Source organism: Gambusia affinis, linkage group LG03 (assembly GCF_019740435.1).
Source record: "Gambusia affinis linkage group LG03, SWU_Gaff_1.0, whole genome shotgun sequence".
Lineage (NCBI taxonomy): Eukaryota > Metazoa > Chordata > Actinopteri > Cyprinodontiformes > Poeciliidae > Gambusia > Gambusia affinis.
The window spans coordinates 1,845,330-1,873,278 of NC_057870.1; the positions used below are offsets into that span (position 1 = coordinate 1,845,330).

Sequence of the window (27,949 nt, forward strand, 5' to 3'; positions counted from 1 at the left end):
ATAGTATTGGCCCTCATGGTTGAAATGCTGACGACTTGTGTCACTTTGATTTGTTTTGTGAACGTGTTTGCATTTGCAATAAATGAGATTTGGGGTCCCTGTGGTGTGCCCACGTTCAGCAGAGATTTCAGGGAGGGACTTGCACCATTCCACCAGTGGGCAGTCGGATCCCGGGGAGGCAGAAGCTGGACCCGGTCCAGGCAGACGCACCGCTGCTTGCAGCTGAACATCCCTCCGCAGACGCAGACACAGCTCCATCAGGCTTCACATCATGGAATTGACTAATTTTGATGCGCTTTGTGGATCTATCGATGAACTTGTGCTGGGTCAAGTCTTTGGGTAATTTCTGCGGGTAGTCCGTGTTGTTTTCTTGCCTTGGGAATACTTTGTTGGTGTGGATGGACATCAAAAGTGCACATGCCACTTTTGGGAAGCCATTGGATTTATTTACTTCATCCTTGTGGCATTTATCGGCCTCAGGAATCTCTCGATTAATCGGGTGAAATAAGAAGTGAGGATGTATGGAATAAACCAGCGCTATTTTTACATGTAAGTCTCCTGCCTTTCTAAATGTAATTTGATGCCGCAGGGTCTTTTTGTCTTTCTAACTTATATTTTATACCTTTTTTGCAGATCATTTAATTTTTTTGTTCTGTGGTGTCACGCTCAGGTGAGAAAACTTCAAACGTTTGAAAATGAATACAAAGTCGTTAGAGTAATAACAGCTGGACAGATATCAGTAGTTTGATTTTTAATTTTAAAAAGCCAAGGGCCATAAATTGGTTCTTGAAATGAACAGTGCACTGATACCTCCCAGATTAGAGACATACACAATTATGGATTTTATTTTTCCCTTCGCATAAAAAAGGGGGAGAATCACTCGTCTCCTAATTTTAACCAGTATGTGAGGACGCAGGGCGCAACGACGGACCAGCTCAGCCGCAGGCAGGTCCGGGTTTACCAGCTCTACAGCCGAACCAGCGGGAAACACGTCCAGATCCAGGGGAAGAGAGTCAGCGCCACTGCGGAGGATGGGAACCTGTACGGTAAGAAGTGAGCCGGGACCTGCTGATGTTCTCACACTCCTAACACACCGCGGGATTTTCAGGCGCGGATCCTCAAATCGAATTCTGCTTTTTTTTTTTTTTTTTTTTTTTTTTGCCAGGGAATTAGGAATGTTCTTCTGTTTTTGTAAAGATTAAAGTGTTTATTATTATTATTTTAAATACTGATGATATCTGTATGAAATCATGTGAAATTATGTGAACGGCCCAAATCAGAGGAAACAGCATCCAGAATATGTCAAAGATTAAAGATCCCAGTTTGATTCAGGGTCAGTATTAAAACATCCACCAGTATTATCAAAGGGAACCCACTGAGGGAAACCCAGTCATCAAGTGGTGGTCTTTAGAAAAGAAATCAAATAATAAATATATTGGTGTAATTATGCTGTAAAAATAAGAAAGGATAACAAACAGCACTTAGACACAGATAAAAGCAATTTATTGGCTGTTGATGCTGTTTGTTTCATTCTATTCTTTGCATATTGATTTTGAGGTTCTCCTGTTTACTTTACTGGTCACAGGTTCCTTCTGCTGGTACTTTCTAGGTTTAAAGCTAAACACTGTTGCATGCAGAACTCACCTGTTATTTAGTTCAGGATGAGAATAAAACCTCTGAAACAGTAGCAGCAACGCACCTTTCTAGTTTTATAGCTGACACTTCACCATAATTATATCAAGGAATGTCCGCTGAAGACTGAAGTGATTCTGGGACAGAGACTGCTGGGGACTAATGTCCTCTGACCAAACTAGCACTCCCAGTCTTGCCCATCCCTCTCATTAGAGGAAGATTTTCAGGACTGTATGTTAATTTGCCTCCCTGCTGTATCCATAAGGCCATCGTCTGGCAAATTAGCAGCTGATAAGGAAAAGTCCTTTGTGTCCTTGGCCCAATATACAAGTCTGTTGTAATGCTCAAAAGACGTAATTAACAGCAGGATAAAGTCAATTGAGAGTGCATATTCTGCTTCCAGGTTAATGGACAGAGATAACATTTGTTTAATCAACCGGTGGGATGACCTTTTTCTGTTTGTCTGACAGAGTCTTTAACTGGGATGGTCAGAAGCAGATCATGACAGGCAAAGACATGGAAGTACCTTCCCATTCTGTGACTCATCTAGCACTTAGCAACTAGACACTGCCAACATAGTTATCCTAGATAAAACAGGAATACACAGACTGGATGAAAAGTTGGAACATGTAACAATATTTTTCAATACTCCTTGTATAAGAAAAATCTTTTTTTTTTGTGGCTTTTCGTATCTGAACTTAAAACCTCAGTCAACATGCATTTTTTTAATAGCGTTAGAAGACACAATACTATAGGAAAAATAACTTATTTATTTGACAGGGTCTTTGTACATTAATCGCGCAGAGAATACTTAAACTTTATTGCTGTTGCTGTTTCTTCAGCTCGTCAGCTCTGTCCGTCTTTCCTTGCAGCTCGCCTGTTTGTGGAGACTGACACCTTTGGCAGTCGAGTGAGGATACAAGGCGCAGAGAGTGGGCTGTACCTCTGCATGAACCGGAAGGGAAAACTTGTTGGAAAGGTACAGAACAAGTTTCTGGTTTCTGGCGTTTTCTGAACATAAATGATTGCATGAACAAACAGATTTTACTAAAGCTGATTTTAATGAAAACATCAAATGATGTAGAACAATACTTCCATTTACTGCCGTTCAATTTTAAACTAAACATTCATTGTTTCTTTATGTTTTTATATTTATCAGACTGCATTGTAAGCAAACAAAAATATAATCACTGATCATCTGAAAGTGATAGAAATACACGACTTGTAGGTTCCAACCTTCCCTAGGCAGTGTGCACTTTCACACATCACATTGTCCTGAAATCCAAACTAAGATACGACTTCAAACTGCTGTGTATCTGTTGTCATAGTGGTGTCATAAGTGTTAGCGCTCCTCCATGTTGTACTATTGTGCTTTTTAAAAAAGGAACATCTCCAGGGGTTGACAGTAGTTCAGGCTTACTGGCCCAGGCTGATAAGTCTGAGGGGAAAGTCTTATGATCTGCCCATGGATGTTTGGACATGAGTCAGCTCTGCCCTTCCTTCAGTGGAAACGGAAAAGATGGACTCATATTTTCTTAAGTGACCAGCCATAAATTTGTTTTGCATCACTGTGGTGAAATGTTGGGACTGTGTCTGCTGCCTGTTTGCAGATAAGCTCATACATAGAAAGACAAGCCAGTTATGTCAATTTGTAAAACTGCAGAGCGCATTGACAATCTGCAGTTTCTTATGCTGCTGTCCATTTTCCTCAGAGACCAGAAAGCTGATATCAGTATACCATCACAGCAGGCTTAAACCTCCTGTTATGGTCGTTTCTAAGGTACAGCAAAAATGTTCGTGGGTCAATTTGACCCGTGGAGTGTTTAATCATGCAATAGTGTCAGAAACCAAAAGATTCCTCCAAAACATTTTTGTATCTGAGTATTAACTCCAATACTAACCATTTCAATCAATATTTGTGTAATAATGTTTTTTATTTCTCAGAAATTAAGGATCAATGATGATAACCTACTCATTTACTCATTTGGACATAAAAAATGGAATTTATGTTTTTTTATGTCCACTGAAAAAACCTAGACACAAAAAAACTATAATTTCCTTGAAATGGATCTTTGGTAATTTTTTTCATATTAATTTTTTTTTTTTTTTCAATGGGTCATCTTTATCTGCGACATACTGGCTACCTGTCCAGGGTGAACCCTGCCTCTCGCCCGGAACGTTAGCTGGGGATAGGCACCAGCAACCCTCCTGACCCCATTAGGGACACAGGGTGAATAGAAAATGGATGGATGGATGGATGGATGGATGGATGGATGGATGGATGGATGGATGGATGGATGGATGGATGGATGGATGGATGGATGGATGGATGGATGGATGGATGGATGGATGGATGGATGGATGGATGGATGGATGGATGGATCATCTTAATAATTGAACTTGAGACATACGTACTTTTCAGGGTCAAATTGATCCGCTGATTAAAATCAAGACAAATGAGTCATGCAGAGAGTATTTATGTTTTCCTCCACTTCAGCTGAGTGTCTGTCCGAGTGAGTGGAGTTTATCCACGGGAACAGAAAATGTTCCTGTCAAAAGTTGTATGAACTCCTGCTTTCTTGCAGATTCCTAGTGAAGTAAAGAGAATAGTGAGAAAGTGGGTTTGTGTGCGTGCATATGCGCATGTATGTGTGTGGTGGGGTGTGTTTGTGCGTGTGGTGAAATATGGTTCATAGCTGTAAGGAAACATGTAGAATTGGACATTTTTTATCTTTTTTGCACTTTAACTTCACTGCTGGGTCAAGTTGACCCGAACAGTGTCTATGTAAAAAAGTAGATCCAGGGGTTGGTACAAATGAGTAAAATGAGTGAATTTTCTATTTATTTGTAGAGTGTACCTATTAAGACAAATAGAAAAAGTTTAATGCAAAAAAAAAATACTTCCAACTATTTTTAAAAAAATTTTAAACTTTAAAACGGGTCAACATAACAGGAGGGTTAAGTTAACTAGTGGAAGATTAGCCTGGTAAAAAGCATTTCCTTGTTCTCTGCTATTTGCTTCATCCAGGTGGTCTGAGCCCAGGTATGAAGAAATTATGCATAGGCATTTTGAAATAGTTCCCAAGGGTTTTGGGTGTGACATGTAATGCACCAGTTCGACACCGTAAAGCTTACTGGAAGTTGCCTGTAAACAACCATCCTCTACTGTGAAGAGAGAAGAGCCAAGCTGAATGACAGCACTGCTACACTTAAAAATTTGGTTCTAATTTATAGTAAAACACCGACAGGTGTGGTTGCAGGAATTTTACCATATATTTACACAAATTTTACCACATTAACACTAAAAATCTGTATTTATATGGTAAAATTCTGGAAAGCACAGAATTTTACCGTATAAATACTTTGGTAAAAGTCTGGCAACTATGGTTAAATTAAATAAATTAGAGACGTTCGCCAGTGAATCATTTATGTTCATTGGAAAGTTTGCCACTGAACAGTTTACCACTGTGGTTGGTCTCTAATTTAGAGACTTTTTTTTTTACAGTGTGGTGTTAACTGCATATTTGGAAGTGTGGCAAACACTCACTTTCATTTTCTCCACTGCCATTGCTAAATTCTGAAACAGTACAGAAAATAATAATAATAATAATAATAATAATAATAATAATAATAATAATAATAATAATAATAATAATAATAATTTTATTTGCATTTATTCTATTCACTGCTTGGCTTGTTCCTCAGTGGGAGAAACTCCAGACAGACCACTAAGGGGAGATGAGAGTCAGTGTGTGGAAAGGCAATGACCCGTCTGGTGGAAAATGCAAATGGTTCTAATTGTGAATAGGATAAATCTATAACTTTTAGGCTTTTGAACAATATAACAACATGCACACATATGTTGTGGCCAATGATTTTATGAGGTTCCTCCTGAAATATAATAAAAAACACTTCTATGAGACAGTTATCAATATCTGCTATCTGGTGGTTATATATGGCGGTCACTATCAGTTGGAAACCTCTAACACTTTCAGTGTCATAACAAGGAGTTATAAAGACAGTTCTTCTTCATCGACAATAATAACCATTGGAAATGGTTATTATTGACATATTATTGTCAATAACATCAACAATAATAACTATAGTCCATAAGTAATATTTGACTTGTGAAATATGGTTGTAGTACATAATTCATTATGCACTGAGTATAACCTTTTTAACCTCACTGGTTTTCTAACATGCAGCCAGAATACAATTAAGATGAGTCTGATGTTACAACAACAATTACAACTTGCTGTGCTATAATGGAAGAACACTGAAATGTACCTTAATGCCTGTGGACAGGACAGTTATTAGTTATGCTATCTATTGCATCACTAATCTATTACTTAATTGTGGTTGCTATTTGCAGTTCGCCACAAACAGCTATTTGCTGACACAGCAAGCATCTGAAAGAAGATGATGTGGATACAAGGCAAGGCCTTAGACATATATCTTCATTTTAATACATGGTGGGGGTGGTGTGATGCTGGGTGGTGCTTATCTTTATCAAGACCAGAGAAGCTGGTCAGAGTTGATGGTATGATAGATGGAACTAAAGGCATGGAAATTCTGGAAAACCTTTTAAAGATGCAGGAGTCTTCAGACTGGGAAAGAGGTTCACCTTCCAGTGCCACAACAGAGCTAAACACTTAGCTAGAGATATGATGGGATGATGAAAGCATGTTATGTTGGATTGGCCCAGTCAAAGTCCAGAAACACCTGTTAGCAGACATAACAAAGAAAAGAAAAATAGAAAAAAGACAAAGAAAGAAGTCTGTTTTCTTGATGTACAAAGCTGGTAGAGACACATCGGATGACCTGCAGCTGTACTTGCAATGAAAGCCAAAATTTTTAGATTTTGATTTGTACATAAAAAATTAAATAAAATCATAAACCATGTTATTTTTTTTTCACAATTTTGCTGTACTTTTTATTGGTCTATCACATAAGATACAAGATATCTAATCATCGTTTTCAGTTTTGTGTTTCAGAACTGTACATTGGTGACAAAGCTGCTTGTAGTTCTGTGAAATCCCTTATGTGTCCTTTTGATGTTTATTTACCTGAAAATATTTTTAAGAGATTATTCCAACATTAACAGTCACAAAAATATTCTCTTCTCTCTCACACACAGCCCAACGGCCGCAGCAGGGACTGTATCTTCACTGAGATTGTCCTGGAGAACAATTACACGGCCCTGCAGAATGCAAAGTACGAAGGCTGGTATGTGGCTTTCACCAGGAAGGGGAGGCCCATCAAAGCCTGCAGGACAAGGGAGAACCAGAGAGAGGTCCATTTCATCAAGAGGCTCCACATGGGCCCGCCTCACTTCCCCAACACGGACCAAAGCAAATTTGAGTTCATCCGTTTTCCGCCCACAGGTCGAGCAAAGCGGAATCGGAAATCACATACCTCTGAGTAACAATCAGCCAAAGCAATGGACTGGCTCAAGCTGTGAGAAAGGAACAACAGATGCAGTTTTATTTTTGTATATTTTTGATATTTGTGACTTAAATGTCATAAAAGTAAAATAATATTTCTGTAAAATGATTGTGTAAATATTGACAGAGAATAAAGCTAATGAATTTATATTTATGGATGTGTTGGCCACTGGGGAAGTTGAGATATTATTTCGTTGACTTCTTTCATGTCAAATGTTCATCAGGATTTTTCTTCTAGTTAAAAACTCTACACACAAATGATGAGTGAGCAATTAATTAGTGGACAGAAAATTAATCAGCATCAAATATTTAATTTATTATTACAACATACTCAATTTGTTTTGCTTGAATTAAGTGTAAATCATAGACAGAATTTCTGTACTGTTGAGGAGACTTTATAATGATTTGACAATTCTGTTATTTTTAGCTCTATACTGCTGGGTTGTACCAAATTATTTACTAAGGTTAATTCAATGTCTGAGTCAATAGAATAGAAATATCCTTTCCTGTCCCACAGAGAGTGGGGAAATTCAGGTGCAACAGCATCCTCAAAGTATGCAGATTCACACAAAGTGACCTTAATTAGTCTTTTCTTTGTTGACTAAATCTTTCTGAAAAGCGCAGCCTCGGGAGCTTGTAGGTCTATCGCGCCCTCTTGCGACGGCCCCTGTTAGGTGCTATCTGAAGAGGGGTCAGGTGGAAAGTCAGCTGACTTTACCCCAAACAGGAAGGGGAAGTGACCAACCAGACATGGTAATATAGCTAAGTCGTTTGTTTTTCTTGATAAGAGAAGAGTTCAAAGTTAAAAGATGTTCGGCGGGGAAGATGAAGACGGAGACTTTCTGTCCCCCACAGGAGGGTGAGTTTGTTTCATTGAATCCTGCTGTCGCTCTTTAGCCTGCGAGCCTATTAGCTTAGCATCACTTGGTGACTTGCTGATGTTCAGAGAACAAAGCTAATCTAAACCGCAGTTCTTAGACAAGTTTATTAATCTGCACAACTCACTATTTAAAGTTCTGCTTTTTTTGTGACAACTTTAACTGGCTCACACCGAGTCAGCTATAGGATTTCAGCTAATAATGATGGACTTGATTTAAATTTGTGAAGATGATTTAAAAAAAAACTCTAAAAACACTGAACTTTTTTTTTTCCTGAGAAAGTTATAAAATATTTTCAGAAATTTTCATCCAGTGTAGTATAGGTCAGATCATATTGGTTTTAGATTAATTAAGGAAGCTCGAACGCTAAAATTGCATTACATGCGTAAAATAGAGGTTTTTGAAAAACAGGGTTTATAGAATATGAAATCAGTGCAGTTTAACTACTCCCCCATAAAAGTATTATAAATATGCTTTTTGTGTCTTTGGTTTTGCTAATGAATGAAAGGTTTCTTTGATCACAACCAGTTTTAAAGTCTCTGTAGATATTCCAGTTCAGATTAGACTATTTAAAGTTCATTAGATTCAGCACTAGAGCTGATTTGAGGTGGTCCAGGCTGCTTAAAAACTGTGAAACCGCCCTTTACTCAAGTGCAAAGTGAATGGAATTGGATGCTAACCTGAGCATCCTCTATGGTAGATGAGTGATCACATGGCCTCAGTGACTGTCATCTGCCATGTAGTGATCATGACTGAGGGCATTTCAGCCTTGCTGTGGCCCTCAGGTCACAGATAATAAGTGAAGCAATCCTTTTGTTATGAGACAGGCCAACTTGCTATAAATACACCTCCCCTTTCAGCCATGAGACACTCAGTTACAGCTTTGCCACATTCTCAGACATGAATAGGGCCGGGCATTCAGCATGACCACTGTCAGCCAGTGGATTTCCAGCTCTGAAGGAGGGGGAGTGTTTTTCCCCAAACTAATTCCTTTCACATGCGACTTGTTAGTGGAATAAAGGAGAAAGCCTGTTCTGTAGCCTGAGTCTGCTCAGCTTAGACCCGGCTCTAAAGCTGCAGCGCTCCCGCTCCACTCCTTTCCTGCGATGCTGTTGAATCTCCCACTGCGGTGGCAGCCCTGGACCAAAGCGCTGGAACAGAGCAGCCCGAAGATTCTGGCTCACGCATGCAAACGGGCTGTCCCTCCTCACCCCTCGTCGTCTTTACCACCGGGGATGAGGCCCTCAGGACATTCAACATGTCTGTTCTGGGAGACACCAATGAGTACCAGTGGAAGGAGTTCCAGGGGTTAGTATGAGGCGTTCACGAAGCGCTGGGTAATCAGGCAGAAGAGCAACGACACAGATGAAGCTAGTTTTAGTCAGTGGCGGGACTCAATAAAATGTTTTTTTTTTAAATCAAATTAATTGTGAGGGTCTGTGTGTAATCAATTAATTACAGTTTCATCAAACTACATATCAGCAAGATTCAAAAACCATTTTTGCGGTTAAATTATTGAATAAATAGACATACGAGTTCAACAACAAAGCTATTTGTAGTTTTTAATCTGTTCTAGACATTCAACTTTCCAGTGTTTCAGGAACTCCTGATCATTCGTGGAACGTCTTCAGTAATGTGGACTGTGGACACTGATGTCTGTGCTGCTGCAGCTGCATGTTTAGCATTGAGATGCTGTTTGAGGTTGGATTAAATTTACTGACAGGCTAACTCCTTTTAGCATAACTTGAACACAACAATATTCCCAACAAAAATTGGGATGCTGAAACAAAAATGAACTGGTTGCAGTTAGTGGTACCTGCTTCCTGCTTTAGGTATGTAATAAGAAGAAGTGGATTTTCTTTCTATTGATCATGAACAGAAAAACGACAAGAGCGTGTTTTTACTTTCTGTTTGTGTCAAAGGTTAGGTTTTCATCCTCTGACCATTACAGTGAAGAATAGAAAGAACAGCCCACAGCAGTTTATGCATTTTGTAATGAAAGTATCCATGTTTAGAAATTTCTCACATTTTTGTTTCCATAGAGCCAAGCTGGCTTCCCTTTTTGGACTAGACCAGGAATCCAGTCAAGGAAATGAATCCTTCCAGTACACAGCCCCCAAACAGCCCAGGAAGACCACCGCTCAGGGTAAGATCAGAGGAACAAACACTCAGTATGTGTGTGATGTGTGATGTGGAGGCTGCACTGACGCTGTCCTTTTCATCCTTGCAGCAGCAGAGAGCCAGAAGCAGCCTGCAGGTCCTGCAGTCCTACTGGCCTCAGCAGTTCAGGCCTTTAAATAGTCAGTATAATCATCTCTAAGTAGCTCATGTTTTCCTATTAAGTCTGCTTTGAAATAGTAGAAATGTTTAATTCTCAAATTAAAGTGAGAGCTCACCAAATCCTCTCTCTCTATGTTCTTTTCTGCTGCTCCTGTCTCATCCAGTATTAATGGACAATACATGAAGCAGGGCAAGCTGGGGGCAGCCGTGCTGGGCAACCACGCTACTAAAGAGGTTGGCATTGATCTCAAGTCACTCCTTGGAGATTATTGATGGGACTTCTTGTTTTAATGATTTTCTTTCTTTTTTTTTTTTCTTGTAGTACAAGCTTCTGCTGTATTTGAGCCAACAGAAACAAGTGACTGCTGCCAGAATTCACCTGGGCTTCACTTTTACGGTCAGTAGCGTCCTGAAAGATGAACAAGCTTAGAATCAGTTAAGAACTTCTGGTGTTTTAACCAGAAAGTTCCTGTCAGCATGACATAAACTTGGTTTCAAATGTTGTCCTTTTCTTGTAGGTACAGCTAAATAACTACTGCACTTTTTATGATGACCAGAGGCAGAACTGGTCACTGATGTTTGATTCAGAGAAAAACGTATCAGACTTCTGCAAAGAGGTGAGCAACACAGAGTGAGCGCCCGTCCTCAGTTCCTGTAGAGCAGCGTTTCCTGCTGCTCCTGTTGACACAGCACATCCCATGTTTTAGACCTTTTCCTGCTTCAGTTCACCTGATTTCAGTGGGTGACTGATAACAGGCTTTGGTATTATTATATATATATAATAATAATACCAAATTATTATCCTTATAATCTGGATCAGGTGTGTTACAGCAGGGAAACCTCTGAAACATGCAGGGCAGTGTGGCTTGAGCACCGGGGATGATTAGTGCACTAAACTTATTTCAAGTCTCCTGATTTTTCCAAGAGAGACAAGCCCACAGCATCCCAGGTTCTCCACTGAACCTAAACCTGCAGGAGGTACATTTTATGAAAATGTTTCTTTTTGTTTTTTTTTGTTGTTTTTTTACATATTTGTTAACACTGTCACCACGTCCTGACAGTTTAAAATGTGACAAATAATCTTTGAACGAAATCCAACTCCTCTACCTCCTCCTTGTAGCTCTACAGATGCCTAGCCTAGTCACCTGGCCATGGATAAATAGTTTTCCTGTAACCTCAGGTTGTTTCTCTGCCACTAGCAGAAAACTGGCATCTTGTACACGCTGTGCTGAGGAGGGATGTGAACATACCTGTTCTAAAGCTATTTTCACTTAATTTCTGAGGACATGCTATGGATTATATTGCATGATGGTTTATGTGTAAAATATTACAAATCATTAACAGTACAGTCTGCCGTACTTGATCAACACAAGTAAGCAAGCTGTTTATAGTGGCGGCTCAAGGTCGTCTTTTTTCATAGTTGTAAATCTTTTCTTCTACGTATAAAATGATTCAGTGTTTGTTTTTGATTCCTAGGTGTGTCTGGCCAAAGCAAACAGTTCCTCCTCTCTGGAGTCTGTGGTGACTCAGGATGTGATTCTCGGTGAGGGTCAAGCAGTGGAGACCGGAGACTCCATGGAGGTGGTGTACACGGGCTGGCTGCTGCAGAACCACGCCATCGGACAGGTGGCGCTCTAAAGCCTTTTCAGCATGCACCGGTGCAGTGGCTTGATGGAACTGACCGGCATTGGTGTCTGCTTTCAGATGTTTGATTCCAACCAGAACAAAGACAAGCTGCTGCGACTAAAAATTGGAGCTGGGAAAGTGATCAAGGTGAGTCGACACAAAGTCAAATAGAATAGTAATAATAGTTGTTGTTTAGTTGTAATAAACCATGCAATGCAAGGAATTAGGTGTGCGTTATATAGGTTAAAGTTTTATCATGATAATTTATAGTACTATTGTGATAACAATTAAAGTGATTATAAGAACTATTACTTTTTTTTGGTCAACTGTATGAATCACAGCACCACAAACACAAGTACTGCTCTTGAAAAACATCAAATCAATCAATCAGATTTTACTATTAGGTAGATTTGGTTGCAGTAAGGTGAGTCGGCATTCTTGTTAGTCAAGAATCTTTACAAGAATAGACACAAAATAAATAAAGCTGTAACATGATTCAAAATGGCCGTTTATAATATGTTTCTTTTGAACAACAGTCACATAAAGAAGTATTTCTGTCATTAAAATGCACAGATTATCTGCATTTAATGGTATGTCCAAACTTATTGGTATCTATTGATACACCTTTAATGAACAAACAGTGGCAAAAATAGTAAAAATAACAATCCTCAGAATATGGATGGTTTAAGGAGTTTTAAGCATTAATTGGAATTTATGGTGATAAATATTAATCCAAATCTTATGACAAGGAATTTATCACCATAAATAAACAATGTGCCATAAATGCTGAAGCCTACAAGGTATTATCAATAACCATTAGATATCCAATAATTCCAGTTTTTAGTAAATATTCCAACCATTGTGAGGTTCTGGCTCACAGGTTTAAAGTCGGTTCTTCCTTTGTCTGATGGATCTTCTTCTGTATTTGTATCAAAGAGTCCAGTTTACTGAACACATGCTTAGTGTAAATAACATCCAACTGAACAGAAAGGACGTCTTATCTTAATATCCATAACTTTATTTTTCTTTTGAAAGACCTCAGGTATATTCCTAATCACCATCTGATGCTCTAAAATAAATCCTGTATTTGTTACAGACAGATGGATAAATAATCCTATTCCATTCCCACATGGTTGCTTGTTGGTCTTTCTTTGACTTTTAATACCTTGCAAGTATTTCAAATGGCTAACATTAAGCCTTCTTCACTCAGGAAAAACTTCCATACTAAAGACAACTCCCTTGTAGCAAAGGAAGCTGCAGCTCCTGACCAACTCATGAAGGCAGGAGCTGCTTAAAGAAGACATGAAGCAGCAGTTCTGTCATCTGACTTTTAACATCATCATTTACAGGGTTCTGGCTCCAGTGAGGCCACTTTTAATGACTGGATGCCGCCATCTTTGTAGTTCAGGTGGCTTTGATGGTGAATAGTCCTAATGCTGAATTTAAGGTTACTAATTCAGAATCTTAAAAACTGAAGAGAAAAATCCTTCATATCTAAATAAAATGAAGACATGATGGATTCCACAGTGCATGTAGGTTGATCACTGGAGAACCTACAAGCACTGTGTATGTAGGTTCTCCATAAGTGTTCATCAACATGTCATGGTTTTCCAGCTGATCAGTTCTCTTCCTGTGGTGAATGTGTGGACAGGGATGGGAGGAAGGAATGCTGGGGATGAAGAAAGCCGGCCGTCGTCTCATCATCATCCCACCCACCCTGGCTTATGGAGCCAAGGGCGTTCCCAACCGAGTTCCACCTAACAGCACGCTAATCTTTGAAGTGGAGCTGCGGCGGGTATTGCTTTATGCCTCACTTGTTTCAGTAGCTCCACAGCCTCTCTGCTTGTTCCCTCATGTTGAACTGTGAAGACGCTCATTAAGCTCGTCTTGCAGGTGAAGTTTTCCAAAGACAGTGGTTCTGATCAGGCCAGCTCCAGCTCCAGAGAATCTGCTGCTCCATCCCTAGCACCATCTCCTGCCCCCAGTGTAGAAAGTCTGATCTCAGAACCTTCATTGGCTTCGGGGAAACCAGGGTGAGACTTTGTTGCAGAGAATGAGGCATCAACATCAACTATTATATGACTTTGTTGTAACTGATTTTATCCTTGGTTTGTTTTTTCCCAAGGGAGCCGCCACTGAGAGCCAAGTCCAACTCTCTGACCGAACAGCTGGGGGTAAAAATCTCACTGCATTCAACTTTTAGAATCTTTAATTACTGTGGAGGTTTGCTGAATAAAAAATTGTTCTGTTTGAACAGCAGAACCCGGACGCCACCAAAGCCAAGCTGATTTCCCGCATGGCGAAGATGGGACAGCCCATGCTGCCCTTCCTGACCGGAGCTGCAGGCCAGCCTGAATCTAGTGACTCTGAGCTGGAGGTTGGTACTTGCAGCCATTCTGCTGGTGGTTACACCTGTAACCATAGCAACCTTTACTGGACAATAGGTTAGCAAAACGCCACCTGTCAATCAATCCAATGGGTTTGTCAGCAGCTGACCAATCAGCAGTCACAATTTGTACGGAAACAAACACCCTTTACCTCCGACAAAGCTGTCAGAGTTTATCGTTACTAAAGCTCTGTGGCCAGAGAGATTTGGTGAAAAGGTATCAGAAGAAGCAGTTATACGTTGTCTGTGGGGAAGATGCACTTCAGACATTTTACCCAGTGCGATGGAATCAAATGATGTGAAGTATGGACAGTAGCAGCATCACATGATCTGTGTGTTCCTGGAGAGCAGCACAAGTTTCTGATCCTCCACATTCTAATGTGAGAACTGCATTGGTCAGCAGAATGTGATGCCAGTAAGACCCTGAGGGTGTCTCCTCTGTTTCTGTTTACACCGTGACACGCTTTTAGACGACACAGGCAGACATGAGGGGAACCCACCATCACCTCAGCTGAGCTATGACATCACCCCAGCCTCTGATCTCACTAGATCATCAAATCCATCAGCGTCCCTTTGTAATGTTCTGTGGGCAGCGACCAACGGCTATTTTATCAATCAATTATTCTATTGGTCATTTACTGAAATGATCAATGGACTTCAGCACTCAATGATTAGTGGATTATTGAAGTAGCTGATGATTAATCAATTCAGAGCAATAAATCAGATGAATAGTTTCAGTCTCAGCTGTGTTTTTCTTCGTTCTTTCCTCTTCATCTCCAGGATACCAGCATGAGCAGAGTGAAGGATGGTCCTGCAGCTCCTCCTCCGGGGCCCCTCACTGCTGCCGCTCCTGCTTCTGCCCACGGTGAGCTTCCTTCGTCTGTTTCTTCCAGCTGGCCCAGCTTCATCTCACTGCACATCAGAATAATCTAACAGTAGTATTTCCCCCGCAGCCCAACCTCTTCCTCACACAGCTCCGTCGTCTGCCTTACTTCCCGTCATTCCTTCAGTCGGCTCGTATCCTGGGCTGCCAGCTAGCAGCCATCCTTTCCAGGTGATGCTTGCTCACATCTATCAACAAAATCCTATAACTGAACAGAAACTTCTCTGATAATAATGTTTGAAAACCTCCCACCCACAGCCCTCTGCAGCTCCATCTCAGATGCAGGCTGTCGGCCAGGTCTACGCGCCTCAGACTGTCCCATACATGGGTAAGAGAGCTCACCATGTTTATCTGGACTGATTCATACTGGAGCAAAGTGCTGCTTGTAGCTAACTCTCTGGCTTTAAAGGATCTGAACATTTAGGGAGCAGGTTTGTGTTTCATGAAGGAAAAAAGTAGATCTCTGTAGTTTATTGATGTTATAATTTCAGTAATTCAGCCAAAACCACTTTGATGCAACTGATTAGTTTGATTTCCAGGTTCTGGGGAGTTGACTAACTTCTTGATGACGGAGGCTCGGCAGCAGAACACGGAGATCAGGTTAAGCATAGGAAAAGTAGCAGATAAGGTGGATCAACTAGCCTCCAAGGTATGAACATAATTATAGTTATGGTATCCTGTTTGATTTTTATTTTTTATCAAGTTAATATTTGACTTTTTTTTCTCACTCTAACAGATTAGTGATCTTGAAAAGCAGGGAACTCAGTCTGTTGGTGTTTCTGGTATGACGATGGAAACCTCTATGATTGTGCACAATATCAGCCGAATTGTTCAGGTACACACATGCAGTGGTCTTTTGTTTTTCATTTGACTGCGTTTCATATTATCTTGACTTGCTCTGATAGCTCACATTTTGGTTTTAGGAAAATGAATCTTTGAAAAAGGAAATGTTTGAGAAGAGCTCTCGTATTGAGGAGCAGAACCGTAAGATCGGGGATCTCATCAACCAGAACCAGAAGTGAGTCTCAGAGGGTGAAATAGACTCTGATTTGAGTCACACTGTCCAGATTTCCTTTGGAGATCATCTCGATTAACCCTAGTGTTAAACGCATACTAAGACATTAAATTGCCATTAAAAATATACTGCAACTGAGTTAGTGCCATAAAAAATCTTGAACATTAACAAGAAATTGTAAATGGCTTGTACTTGTATATTGTATTCTCAGACTAAGATGACCTGAGTAACTACAAAAGCAATTTTCAAATGATTATTTTATTAATTTACTCATTCTGGTCACAACAGAACTTAGAACAGCATCTAGAGCTCTTCAGGTCTCACCATCCTCTGTTGTAATCAGAATTCATGATTCAACAATAGAAAAGAGACTCGGGGAAAATGGGAGACCTTCAAGACCAGAACTACTGATGACCAGAGACAGAGAGGCCTACTGTCTCTTTGTTTTTGTTTTTTTCCCCCATGAACACCTTGATGTTCCTCAAGTCTCCTGTGAAAATATCCTCTGGACTGGTCGGCAGAAGGCATTCATTTCATTACATCTGACTTGAACTTTAATTAGATTAGAGCAATCTAAAGCACAGTACACAGTCCAACTCTTGATGAGGACTTCTGGAGTGGCCTTGCCAAAGACCCTGAACAGGTTGTTCATGCTTAAAAGCCCCCCCACTGTGGAAAAGTTCAAGCAATTCTGTAAAGGAGAGTTGGCCAGAATTATTCCACAGCAATGTGGATGGGGTATGTTGGGGGCATTATGTTGCTCAATGAATTTCCTGGGAAAGACTATGGTTTGTGTGATCAGTATAATGTGGTGCCTGATGTTTGGTTTGCCAGATACATGGAGCAGAGCCACCAGCTGCTGGAGCAGAGGAACGACTCCCTCAAGTCCTCCAGTGAACATAACCAGGCCCGGCTACTGCAGGCCGAGCAGGACAAGGTGAGAGTCGCTGCTCCTCCTGCATAATTGGTGCAAATATCCCTGATATCTGTGGGAGTCGTTGGTGTTTTCAGACAGCCTGAGGAACAAACCTTCTCTGTGGCAGCTCGAACTGTACATGTTCCATGTATGAGAAGGGACTTTGTTACAATCCATAAAATCTTGTCTGTGTGAATAAAGAGTTCACACAGACAAGATTTTAATAGTACTTTACATTACATTTTTAAATCAAATTTATGCTGCAAATTTTTGTTCTATTTTTGTTTTACATTTGTCAGAAAGTGATGTTTCTTTTTTAGCATGGCCTGCCGTACATTTACCATTTCCTCGTTGCTGCTGATATGGTGTACCAGTGTTATTGTGATGTAGCCCAATGTACAGCTACCCATTGGTTGTTAGCGTGATGCTTTCAGCACCTGAAGAACTTGCAGTTCTTGCATGTTGTTCATGTCTTTGTCCCTCTGTTGCCATTTATCAACCCCCAAATGCTGCCAAAAAGCAATCTAAGGATAGTTGAGGTTCTGACCACACTAGCAGACCCTCAGATCCACATCATGTTAGCAGTTACACTTGTTGTCCATTGGCGGTGGTGTCCTCTGAAACAGGATTTCACAGAAGAGTCTGCTGAGGTGCGATCTTTTGTACACACAGATAAGGAAGGGGGCAAGGACACACCACTGGGGGGTGCCATTGCTGATGATTCTGGGTTGATGGGTTTGATGGGAGTGAAGGCCAAACTGAATTCCACAAACACCGTCCTGGAGTACGTCCCCAGGAGTTGACTGCATCGTCTGTCAACCCATTTCTAATCCAGATGCTTCAACACCAGTTGCTCAGAGGGTTTCATAACCACAGATGTCATGGGAACAGGTCTGTAGTGGTCTAAGCCCATAATAAAGCAACTGTTGGGGGGCCAAGATGATGGTGGAGTGTTTGAAGCTGGACAGAACCTCACACAGCTCCAGAGACTTGATGAAAATCTGAACAGCGGGCTGTTGTCGTTTCGTTTATTGCCAACCAGGATAGGACTAGCCCTAAATAAACTTGCAGTTTTCCTGATAAAAAGGCAAAAGCCTGGCTTTGCTCAAAAGAAGCTGACGTTTCAGAACCACGGTTTTAACAGCACCTTAATCTTTCTCTGTCTGTGCTTCTTAAAATATTCAAATCCTGTGCATACTTAGTTTGCCACTCTCAGAGGGAACTGTGCTGACTTCCTTTAGTCTTTTTACATCTACAGTATTTACAGTGTCTTAGAAAAATATTCATACTGTTTGAACCTTTTCACATTTTGTCATGTTACAGCCACAAACGTCCATGTTTTTTGTTGGGGTTTTATGTGATTCATCAACACAAAGTAGTTGTGGCTACTCACAAAGTAACCACAAAGTACTATACAGCTGTATACAGCTATACAGATTGAAGTCACTTTTAAGATTTCAGAACTGTGAAGTCTTAAAAGTGTTATTTTATAAAGCTTCTTTACTTAAATGTATTAGAAGGTCCTTGCAACCCCCTAACCCCATCATGGGCTTTGAGAACCACTGCCCTGACACGCCAACCCCACCATTAAGAATGTGGGCCAAGAAAAGCTGTTAAAGAAACCTGTGACTGTGGCAAAGGTTCATTTACCAGCAAAACAAGCTGAAACATCCAAGCAGAACTACAATAAAATGGTTTAGATGGAAGCATTTTTATGTTCTAGAATGGCCCAGTCAAAGTCCAGACTGACACAATTGAAATTATATTGCATGACTTGAAGTTTGATAGTCACTGACATGCTCTGTCCAGTCAGTCTCTGTTCGAGAATGAATCATAAGTAAAATTTCCATTTCTAGTTGTGGAAAGACTTGTAACAGGGGAAATGGTTCATTCAATGGTTCATGATCATCTGTTAATATTAAGAGTTGAATTGGTTGAAAACTGATGCATGCAGAACTCGCAATATGTTGTAAAATAAATGGGAAAACCATGTATTTTCCTTCTACTTCACAATTGGCACTACTTTGTTGATCTGTCACAAAAAAATATTAAAATTCATATTAGTTTGTTGGTATTATGTGATAAAATCTGAGGTTTAAGGCGTGTGAAACCTTTGGAAAAGTGCTAGCCTTGCTGATGCTACTATCTAGCATTGACTGCTCTCTCTTCCCAGCAGCGTGCTCGGCCACTGGACCGTGGCTCTGGCCAGGTGAGCCCGCTTCGCAGTGTTCTGCCACCAGACTGGGGTCAACTAGCGCTTAGAAAATAAACCCAATATGACAGTTTAATTGTGAATATAAAAAGTTCTGTTAAATGAGCAGTATTATGAAAAATTACCTTTTTCAGCTTTACTTCAGTTTATGTTATTCCCTCATTAAAGTATACGTGGAGTGTTTCCTTCATTCTTTCATGCATGTTTGAGAAATTATTTAATCGCCATGGAAACCATACAGCTATACAAAACATCTGGGTGGACGTAGCACTTCTTTTAAGTCATATTTGATGTATATAGCATTTTTATAGCAACTGAAGGTAACATTATTTGTGCTTTGTGCTTGGAAAATACATAATGCCGCCCCTTTAAGTGGAAATGTTCTCTAAAATCCTTTCAGAGATTTAGAGGCACCATCCATTGCTCTGGTGAGAGTTATTCATCTCGACTCCAGTTGTGAAGAACAATCTATTTAGTGGTACAGACTATTTGACCCCAGTCTCTTTGCTGCCACTGGATCATCCTCCTCACATCATCCTCATTGTCATTTTAACAAGTTTTTCTTCTGGTTTCTCATTTCCCATCAGTTTAGCCGTTGGCCATTTTCCTCCCACAGGAATGATCACCAGTCGCCGCTCATCCAGGCTTCTCACCAGTCTGTTGTCTCTGGAAGTTTCCTTCCATTCAGACGGCTTACCTTCCTCCTCCACTTTCTCCATCTGAACTAGGTCCGTCTGACAGAGGAGCTGGCTTCCTCCACAGCTCGGGTCTCCCAGCTGCAGCTGGAAGCTTCGGCTCACCAGCAGAAGGCTTCAAAGCTGCAGGGTGAACTCAGCTCAGCGCTGGAGGACAGAGAGAGCCGCTGCCAGCGAATCGCTGCCCTGGAAGCCCAGCTGGAAGGTCTGGAAAACTGGACAGAATGGCATTTCAAGCCTCATCTTTAGTGTTCATTTAATCTATTAAGGCTTTACTGTTGATTAGTTGCACTGTGTGTTGCTAGTTCTAGTGTTGGGAGCAGTCAGATACAGTATCAGATGGTACACAAAGCTAATAAAACTACCTGCAAGAGAATCAAATCATTTCATTGCTTTTGCACAATTTATACAGAGGAAAGATAAAACTAAATACACAAGGCAATCAGGTTCCTGAACACAGGTGGTGTGTTTAGGAACATAATACCTGAACAAAACCATAACTATACTGCCAATGTTCATGTGAAAGAAACGCCTCATGAGACAAAACTTGGAGGAAAAAAAAAGAAAAACAGAAAATGGCTGCTTAAATTCATCATTTCTGCATATTCACATTTTTTCCCCAATAGAGCTGATTCCAAACAGTCTCAAAAATTCCAATAAAATTGAATTAAGCTTTAAAAAATAAAGCTGCATCATGTGATCAGGGCAGAAAGAGCCACTGAAACCAGGCAGTGTGACCGGATAGCATCACAGATTCCAATCCGCAGAACCTAAAAGAACAACATTGTGTTTTTTTTTTTTTTTTTACATTCTTTTATTTTTCTTGCCAGACTTGAATAATTTCACTGTAGTAGGAGGTTTAGACCGTGCTGATAGGATTCAATCAGAATCTGAAAGAAAGTATGAAATGAGTTCATGACCATGGAAAATGTTGTGTGCAGTTTGAGTGAAAGTGACACACAGCTGACTTAGGAGTCCTGTTTTCATTCAGCACTTCTGAGTGTGTTCTGCTGATGACAACTGCAGATCAAACACCTCTGCATGTTCCAGATCCAATGGACTCTCTTTGTGTTGTGTACTTTCAGAACTGAAGGAAGCGGCAGAGCGGGTTCAGAACCAGTACCGCTCAGAGAAGCAACGACGCAAAGAGATGGAGCTGAGAGTCGGTGCTGTGGAAGAGGAATTACAGGACCTGAAGTCTGATAAAGAGAACCTAGGAAGAGTATGTCCAGCTCATGTTTATCTCAGTGAAAGTAGACAAAATGACAAACCTCCAATTAATGCCATAAGCTTCCAGTAATTGTCCTGATGTACATTCAATATGTTCCCAAGTAGGAGAGGTCAGTACTTTGGCTAGGCAATATGTTTTCAAAATAATATTTCAGATTTTCTTCATACCAGATGTGATTTCTAGAGTTTTTTTTTCGCTTACTTTCTTTTCTTGGAAAAAAATTTAGAAATGACTGAAAATATTTTCAAAAAGTGGCTTTTATTTCAGTCATCTCTTCTGTGAGTTGTATGGTGGAGTGCTGGGTCTATTAGTATTTTACTTTAATTTTTGAAATTTTTGTCCTAATAATTTTTGGCAGAATAAGGATGCAATTTTAGCAGACAAAATGTCTTAAAATTATGAGAAAAATGTATTGAGGGACAAAGCTTGGATAGTTTCCGGGATTGATGTGAGCAGCTCAGTTTGTGAAGTTCTTTCTTTGAAATCGACTCAGTTCTGCGACTTACAACAATTTAATGATAGAGTATTATCTGTAAAACTTTTACACCAAAGTATACCTTCACAAAATGCTCAACATTCCACATTGTAATTTGTTTTGTTTTGAGTTCTCATAAAGTTACTTTTTTCTTCCTATATTACAATAAAATTGTGCATTGGTAAAAAGAAATCCAAAATTTTCCAAATATTTCTCCAAAGATTCAAAAGCATGGACTTATCGCCCAGCCCTGTAACACCAACTTGTTTCAGGCTGGAGTTTTGGAAATGGGCCATTCTGGTAAGTGCTTTGCTTCCTCCATGTTCAGGCTCTAGCTGAGAGGAAGAAGAAGTGGCAGGCAGAGCGTCAGCATCGGGATGAGGAGGTGGAGGAGCTCCGGAGGAGCAGCCAGCAGGAGCTGGACAGCCTGCGAGCTCAGCTGCGTAAAGCCAGGACCTGCAGCGACTCAGCGGCCTCTGAGCAGGTACGTCCTGGAGGAGGGATCTGGTCGTATATCGAGTCGGCGGGACCAATGCTTTCAGGTGACCAAAATGTTTCCACTACATTGTTCCATTAAGATGTCCTGATTTATGTCACAGCTGTCGCAGCTGCAGGCAGAGCTGGAGGAAGAATGGAGGAAGAAGAGTGAGCAGATGTTGGCCGTAGCTAAAGAGCAGCACCGCAGAGAGCTGTCTGAGTTAGCAGAGAGCAGGGAAGCACTTCAGGATCAGCTAACTCGACTGCAAGAAAAGGTGCACGTCATATCTTTGATGCAGCAATGCTGTTAACAGATGGTTGGCTTTGCTGTTAAATCTCTGAAACTTGGCGGCTCCTGATTATCTTTCATCTCTGTGTTCTCATGAAGTACTCAGCCTTGGAGCGGCATGGAGGCGCTGTGAAGGAACAACTGCAAAGACAAGTGGCTGACCTGGAGAGGACTGTGGAAGAGCAGCAGAGTTCAAAGGACACAGCAGCAGAGGTGAGGAGTCCTAAACGACAGAAGAAACTAAGCAAACCAGAGTTCCCTCAATACAGCTGCTCTGATTTCTGTCCTGATGAGAGACGTCCATAAAGGGAGTCACAACTGGTTCTCTGGAGGACCGTCCACTGATGAAAATAGTGGACGGATTCAGAAGATTTACTGACCATTGCTGCTCCATCTCTAAACTGCAGATCAACTGAATCCATTAAAGATGTGTGCAAAAATTTTCTGATATTCTGCTTCTGTTATTATGAAGGAGACGGATGTAAACTCTCATGAGATATATTTATATTTCAGCCATGGCATTAGAACTCATCAGAGAAGATCAGGCGTTTTATTCAGGTGTTGCAGTGACATCATATATAATATATAATGTATAATATATAATGTATTATATATATAATATATAATATATAATATGTGGCTACATATATATCCTGCGTTTTGGGCAAATTGTAGTGTCTGATTTTACAGAAGAGCTATGGATCAAAAATGAATGACAAAGTTAATGTTTGAACTGTGCAATGCTGAGAGAAGAGTTTAATTTAGAAATAAATTCTTATTTAAGCGAGAAAACTTTCTTGGTGGAAAGTGATATAAAACTTGCCTGGTTATAGAGAGATGCCGCTCCTGAATTTATTTCCAAGTCAGTTAATAACTTCTGTAGTGAGCTCTATAGTGGAGCCAAATAGACTAGTGCCTGCAAATAAGTTCATTACTGCTGTTTACAAACAAACAAGTGTTCTAATTGCAGTTTTGCAAAGCACACAAGCTGGAGAAACCACTCCTTGTTGGTGCAAAAACATAAAATTAAAAAATTTGAGCTTACTTGAAATTGGCATGTTTCTGATTAAGCAAACTTAGTTCCGTAATTCCAATTTGTGCAATTGTGTGGTCAATGTAAAGCATTCTTTATTTATTTAGATGAAGGCCTGTGAGTTGAAGTACATTAAATTGTCAGGTTATGGAGCTGAACACGAGGTTTGTGTTGCTGCAGGTGAAGCGAGTGATGAATGGAGTGTTTCACTCCCTCAGAGCAGAGTTTGACCTCAGTGAGTCCTACAGTGGCCAGGCTGTGCTGGGGGTCATCGTCACCACTATAAAGGTAAACCTTCACTTTAATCTACTAACAAAGAGTTTCTGTTGGTGTAAAGTGATGGTGGAATGAAACAGACACAATGAAATTAGTCCATCCAGACAATTTTCTCTGATATGAACAAAGTTAGGCATGTTACACCAGTAAAAACTAGAACTTATTGATTTTGTTTCAGAAAGACTGGAGAAGTAAAATCTACCTATTCTACTTTTTAATTTCTATGATGGGATATGAGGTGTTATTTTTGGCAACCTGGTTCACGCTAGTGGTGATATTTTTAACGCAATATTTTGTGGTAGTAATGTGATAATGATAAATTTTTAGGTAACCGTATGGCTGTGAATGCATGGCACAGCAATGAGAGCGGCTCAAATACTGCTCTTGAGAAACATTCCCATTTTAAACTGGCTTCTTCATAAAGCCAGTTAAAGAAGTATCATTTATATCACTAGGCTACATTGAATCATATTTTCAAATTCACTTTTTACTGATGCTCTTGTGGAACAAACTATGGATAAAAAGAAAAAAATAGCATTTTTGATGTCTGTTTTTTTTTTTTTTTAACAGAATGTAACTTTTATATAGAAGGATTCTTTTGCATATTTGTTAAAACTGTCGCCATGTCATGACAGTGTTATTAGATTGCCTGCCATATTGTCATGACATAGTGACAGGTTCAGCAAATATGTAAAAAACATATTTTTTTATAAATGTTACATACTGGAGCATTAATGAAAATTTATTGAAAGGAAAAATCTAAATTGCTATAAAGATTTTCACAACAAATGATAATAAATAATGTGAAAAATTCCCACCCTCAGTTCACAGTTTTTACCAGTTGGTGGCAGTAATGCTCTATTAAGTATTTTGCCATCTGCTATTAAACAAGAAGTAGTAGAAGAACGAATCACAACTCAGACCTAAAGGGGTCAAGCTATAACTGCTTAACCTTTAGAAATTTAAGAACAAAGAAGTTCTCTTGGATCCATATAGACGTCTCATACTTCAGTGCAAACTGCCTAAAGCGGTGGTTTCCAAACATGTTATCATGTTGACCTAATCTGTCAACTCATAAAGACTCGAGGGATAACCAAATGTAATTATTGTATGAGTGAAACCTTTCCTTCATAATGGCTGATTGATGGTTTTTCAGAATGTAACGCTGCAGCTGCTCAGTGGTGCGGATCGCTCCTCTCTGAAACCGGATAACAAGGAAGAGGATGATGAAGGCGGTGAAGGGGAGGATGGGAAACAACTGGAGCACAGATCTCATGTCCATGTGAACGGGGAACAGGAAGCGAAAGAGGAAGAGACTGTAGAGGAGGAACATGTGACCGATGCAGATCATCACCAAGACAATGAGACCCAGATGATTCAGAAGGTGAAACCAGAACCGGTATCTACATCTGAGACGTCCAGCCAGGTGGCGGACTCAGAGACTTTGGACACTCTGGATCTCCATGTAGCTTCCAGTGCTGAGCCTGCATCCCAGTGCCCAGAACCAGAACCTGCAGAACCTGCAGTCCAGCAGCACCAGGAGCAGCCGGCTGCCTCTGAGTCATGTACTAAAGAATCAGAAGTGAACCAGTGTGTGGGTGCTGATACTAGACCTGGTGAGAGCCCTCTACCTGAGGAAGAGGAGGAGGCTGCAGCGAGCAGTGAGGTGGAAGACAAAGATCAGGTCAGAGAAACACCTGCTGCTCCTCCGAAAGCATTTGGACCCCCAACTAACCCACCTCCACCTCCAACTATTGAACAGAACAGCTCTGCAGGCGACACAAGGTGAGTTCTGGTGGCATTGTCTGATCTCTACGACCAGAAGTCCTCCGTTACCACAGTCCTACTCTAAGCCACTTATGGAAAACCACGGACTAGTAGCAGGGGTGTCAAACTCCAGTCCGCGAGGGCCACTGTCCTGCAACTTTTAGATGTGCCTCTGCTGCACCCCACCTGAATAGAATAATTAGGTCATTATCAAGGCTCTGGAGAACTGATCTACACAATGAGGAGGTAATAAAGCCATTTCATTCCAGTGTTTTGTACCTGTGGCACATCTAAAAACTTCAGGGCACCGGCCCTTGAGAACTGGACTTTGACACCTGTGAGTTAGAGGATGCTGGGTCTCACTAAGATAGAGCTGTAGGCAACACACACACACACACACACACACACAATGTAGCTGAGACATATAGTAATGCTAGCATCTTTTTGGGTCCAGATATAGAATCCAAGTTATGACAGTGATGTCAGAAAACCTCTCTACTAAACTAGAGGGAATGTGTTTCATCACCCGTAACAACCAAAGGATCTCCTCACATGACGTGTGCTCCTCATTTACAATCCAGTGACTTACTGAATAAACAGCAAAGTTAGAATACTTATCCCGAAGTAACCTAAAGGTCAAGGGTCATAAATATCCTTACCTCACCTGAGGCCTCTGATCAAAGCTGTCTATGATCACTTATCAACCTTAGTACTTTTTTAATTCACCTGCTTTTCCTTCTGGAAGTTTCTCCTCTCTCCACAGAGGAACCCTGCAGCTTTAACAGAGTGACCATCAGGTGTTGGTCTCCTCCCTTACTAAAGCCCTTCCCCCCGATCATTCAGTTCAGTCAGCTCCAAGAAGGGTCCTGCTGCTTCCAAACATCTTCTACTGAGCAATGATGGAGGTCATTGGTCAGTAAAACCAATGACCTCCATCATTGTGTCCAGAGCAGCAGAAATGTTTCTGGGTTTTCCTCAAGATCATCCTGTGTCTGAGATCTACAGACAGTTCCTCTGACTTTATGCTTGGTGTTTGACCTCTGACCTGTACTGTTAACTTTGGGACTTCATATGGGCTTATCTGAGTCGTTTCAAATTAAATCCAATTAACTGAATTGACCTCAGGTGGACTCCATTTAAGCTACAGAGACATCACAAGGATGATCAGTGGAAATGGCTCCAATTGGAGCTTCATTTCAAAAGGTCGTGAATATCTCTACAAATGGGACTTCTTGGCTTTTTGTTTTTAATAAACTTACCAAAAACCACAAATTCTGCCAAAACCACATTGTCTTAGCAGGTTAATTGTATGGAGAAATTTTAGGGAAGATTTTAAAAAATTGCAATAAAGCTGGAACAAAAGAAAATGTGTCATTTGTGGATATATATATGTCTTTGTGTCTTTTCATTTTTGTGATTCTAAAATTCATTCCAACTCTTGTTTTCTGTAATCATTCCAATTTGGCAGAAGAATTTTCCACATAAATCATGAAAAGCCCAGATAGGGAGCAATATTCATGCCCAGACTGAGGGAATCTTCTGACCTCAGCTGGCCGTGTCTTTCCTCCTGTTAACTGACTCATAGAGCTAATTGGTCTCTAAGTTCCTTTTATCCAGGTGAAGTGTTCTGTCTCACCCTCTCTCTGCTGTTCTCAGTCTGGCTGGAGGATCAGGACAAGAAAATGGAGAGGAATCCTTTTTTCAGACCACCCCTCCGGCCAAGCCCCCTGCTTCTGCAAACGAAGAGGAAGAGGAGGATGACATGGTCAGGAAGAACAGATCTTCTCAACCTTTTGTCTTTAAGACTCGGGAGTAAAAATACTTTGTTTCCTTCTTTATTTTTTTTAGAGCTTAAAGGGCCGTCCGCCTCCGGCGCCTCTGTTCGGTGAGGACGATGAAGATGAGGATCTGGACTGGCTGAGCTGACTTCACCATCCCGTCCTGGTTCCCAAAGCCAGAATCAGCCGTGATTGTAGATGTGATGAGACGCTGTACCGATGGACTGAGCAGAGCAGGCGGCACGTCTCCGTGGTTCAGCTGCTGCCTCAGAAGCTCTGGTTCTGGTCCACAAAACACTTCAGAAAACAATCGAATCCCTTTATTTAATTCTTACAGAAATTGTTGAGTATCTTCTTTTTTACATAGCACTTAGCAGATCAGATTAGTTTTTTAATCAGCATCAATGACCTTCCCAGGGTTTTAAACGACAGTGACAATACAGTTTTTAAGAACAGAACTTTTACAGTTTTACTAACAACGGCTCTCGTCAGAAGTAATCGCCCCGACCTTGTATTGTTTTTGAATGTTAAACTTTTCCATGTGAGCATTTTCATAATGGAGACTTCAGGAATTTAGCTACTGGATGTCACCCTTCTGATTATTTGGTAAGCCTGTCTTTCCAAAATGTCATTAAATGATTCTTGCAATACAAGTT

At 40.6% G+C, this 27,949-nt stretch overlaps 2 protein-coding genes across 5 annotated transcripts; both read left to right on the top strand.

Moving 5' to 3' along the window:
* Nucleotides 1–203: 203 nt before the first annotated feature.
* On the top strand, nucleotides 204–7,199 carry fgf17 (fibroblast growth factor 17). Of its 2 annotated transcripts, none has more exons than XM_044110625.1 (5): nucleotides 204–549; nucleotides 634–670; nucleotides 869–1,046; nucleotides 2,505–2,611; nucleotides 6,770–7,199. In XM_044110625.1, the coding sequence occupies exons 1-5, from the start codon at nucleotides 518–520 to the stop codon at nucleotides 7,055–7,057; spliced, it is 642 nt and encodes a 213-aa protein (XP_043966560.1). In that variant the 5' UTR covers nucleotides 204–517; the 3' UTR covers nucleotides 7,058–7,199. The 2 variants fall into 2 exon arrangements, with proteins under 2 accessions (XP_043966560.1, XP_043966561.1); XM_044110626.1 differs by having other exon boundaries at nucleotides 902–1,046.
* A 563-nt stretch (nucleotides 7,200–7,762) lies between these two features.
* Nucleotides 7,763–27,946, top strand: fkbp15b (FKBP prolyl isomerase family member 15b). Of its 3 annotated transcripts, none has more exons than XM_044110627.1 (28): nucleotides 7,763–7,935; nucleotides 9,997–10,100; nucleotides 10,185–10,254; nucleotides 10,399–10,468; nucleotides 10,557–10,631; nucleotides 10,753–10,851; nucleotides 11,711–11,860; nucleotides 11,939–12,007; nucleotides 13,512–13,655; nucleotides 13,754–13,893; nucleotides 13,986–14,034; nucleotides 14,118–14,237; nucleotides 15,027–15,111; nucleotides 15,200–15,300; nucleotides 15,388–15,457; nucleotides 15,669–15,778; nucleotides 15,866–15,964; nucleotides 16,053–16,147; nucleotides 16,979–17,081; nucleotides 20,001–20,172; nucleotides 21,053–21,189; nucleotides 22,002–22,157; nucleotides 22,273–22,425; nucleotides 22,539–22,652; nucleotides 23,653–23,760; nucleotides 24,905–25,533; nucleotides 27,172–27,280; nucleotides 27,364–27,946. In XM_044110627.1, exons 1-28 carry the CDS (start codon nucleotides 7,886–7,888, stop codon nucleotides 27,439–27,441), a joined length of 3,459 nt encoding a protein of 1,152 aa, XP_043966562.1. In that variant the 5' UTR covers nucleotides 7,763–7,885; the 3' UTR covers nucleotides 27,442–27,946. The 3 variants fall into 3 exon arrangements, with proteins under 3 accessions (XP_043966562.1, XP_043966563.1, XP_043966564.1); XM_044110628.1 differs by having other exon boundaries at nucleotides 14,121–14,237; XM_044110629.1 differs by having other exon boundaries at nucleotides 10,188–10,254.
* The last annotated feature ends 3 nt before the right edge of the window (nucleotides 27,947–27,949 follow it).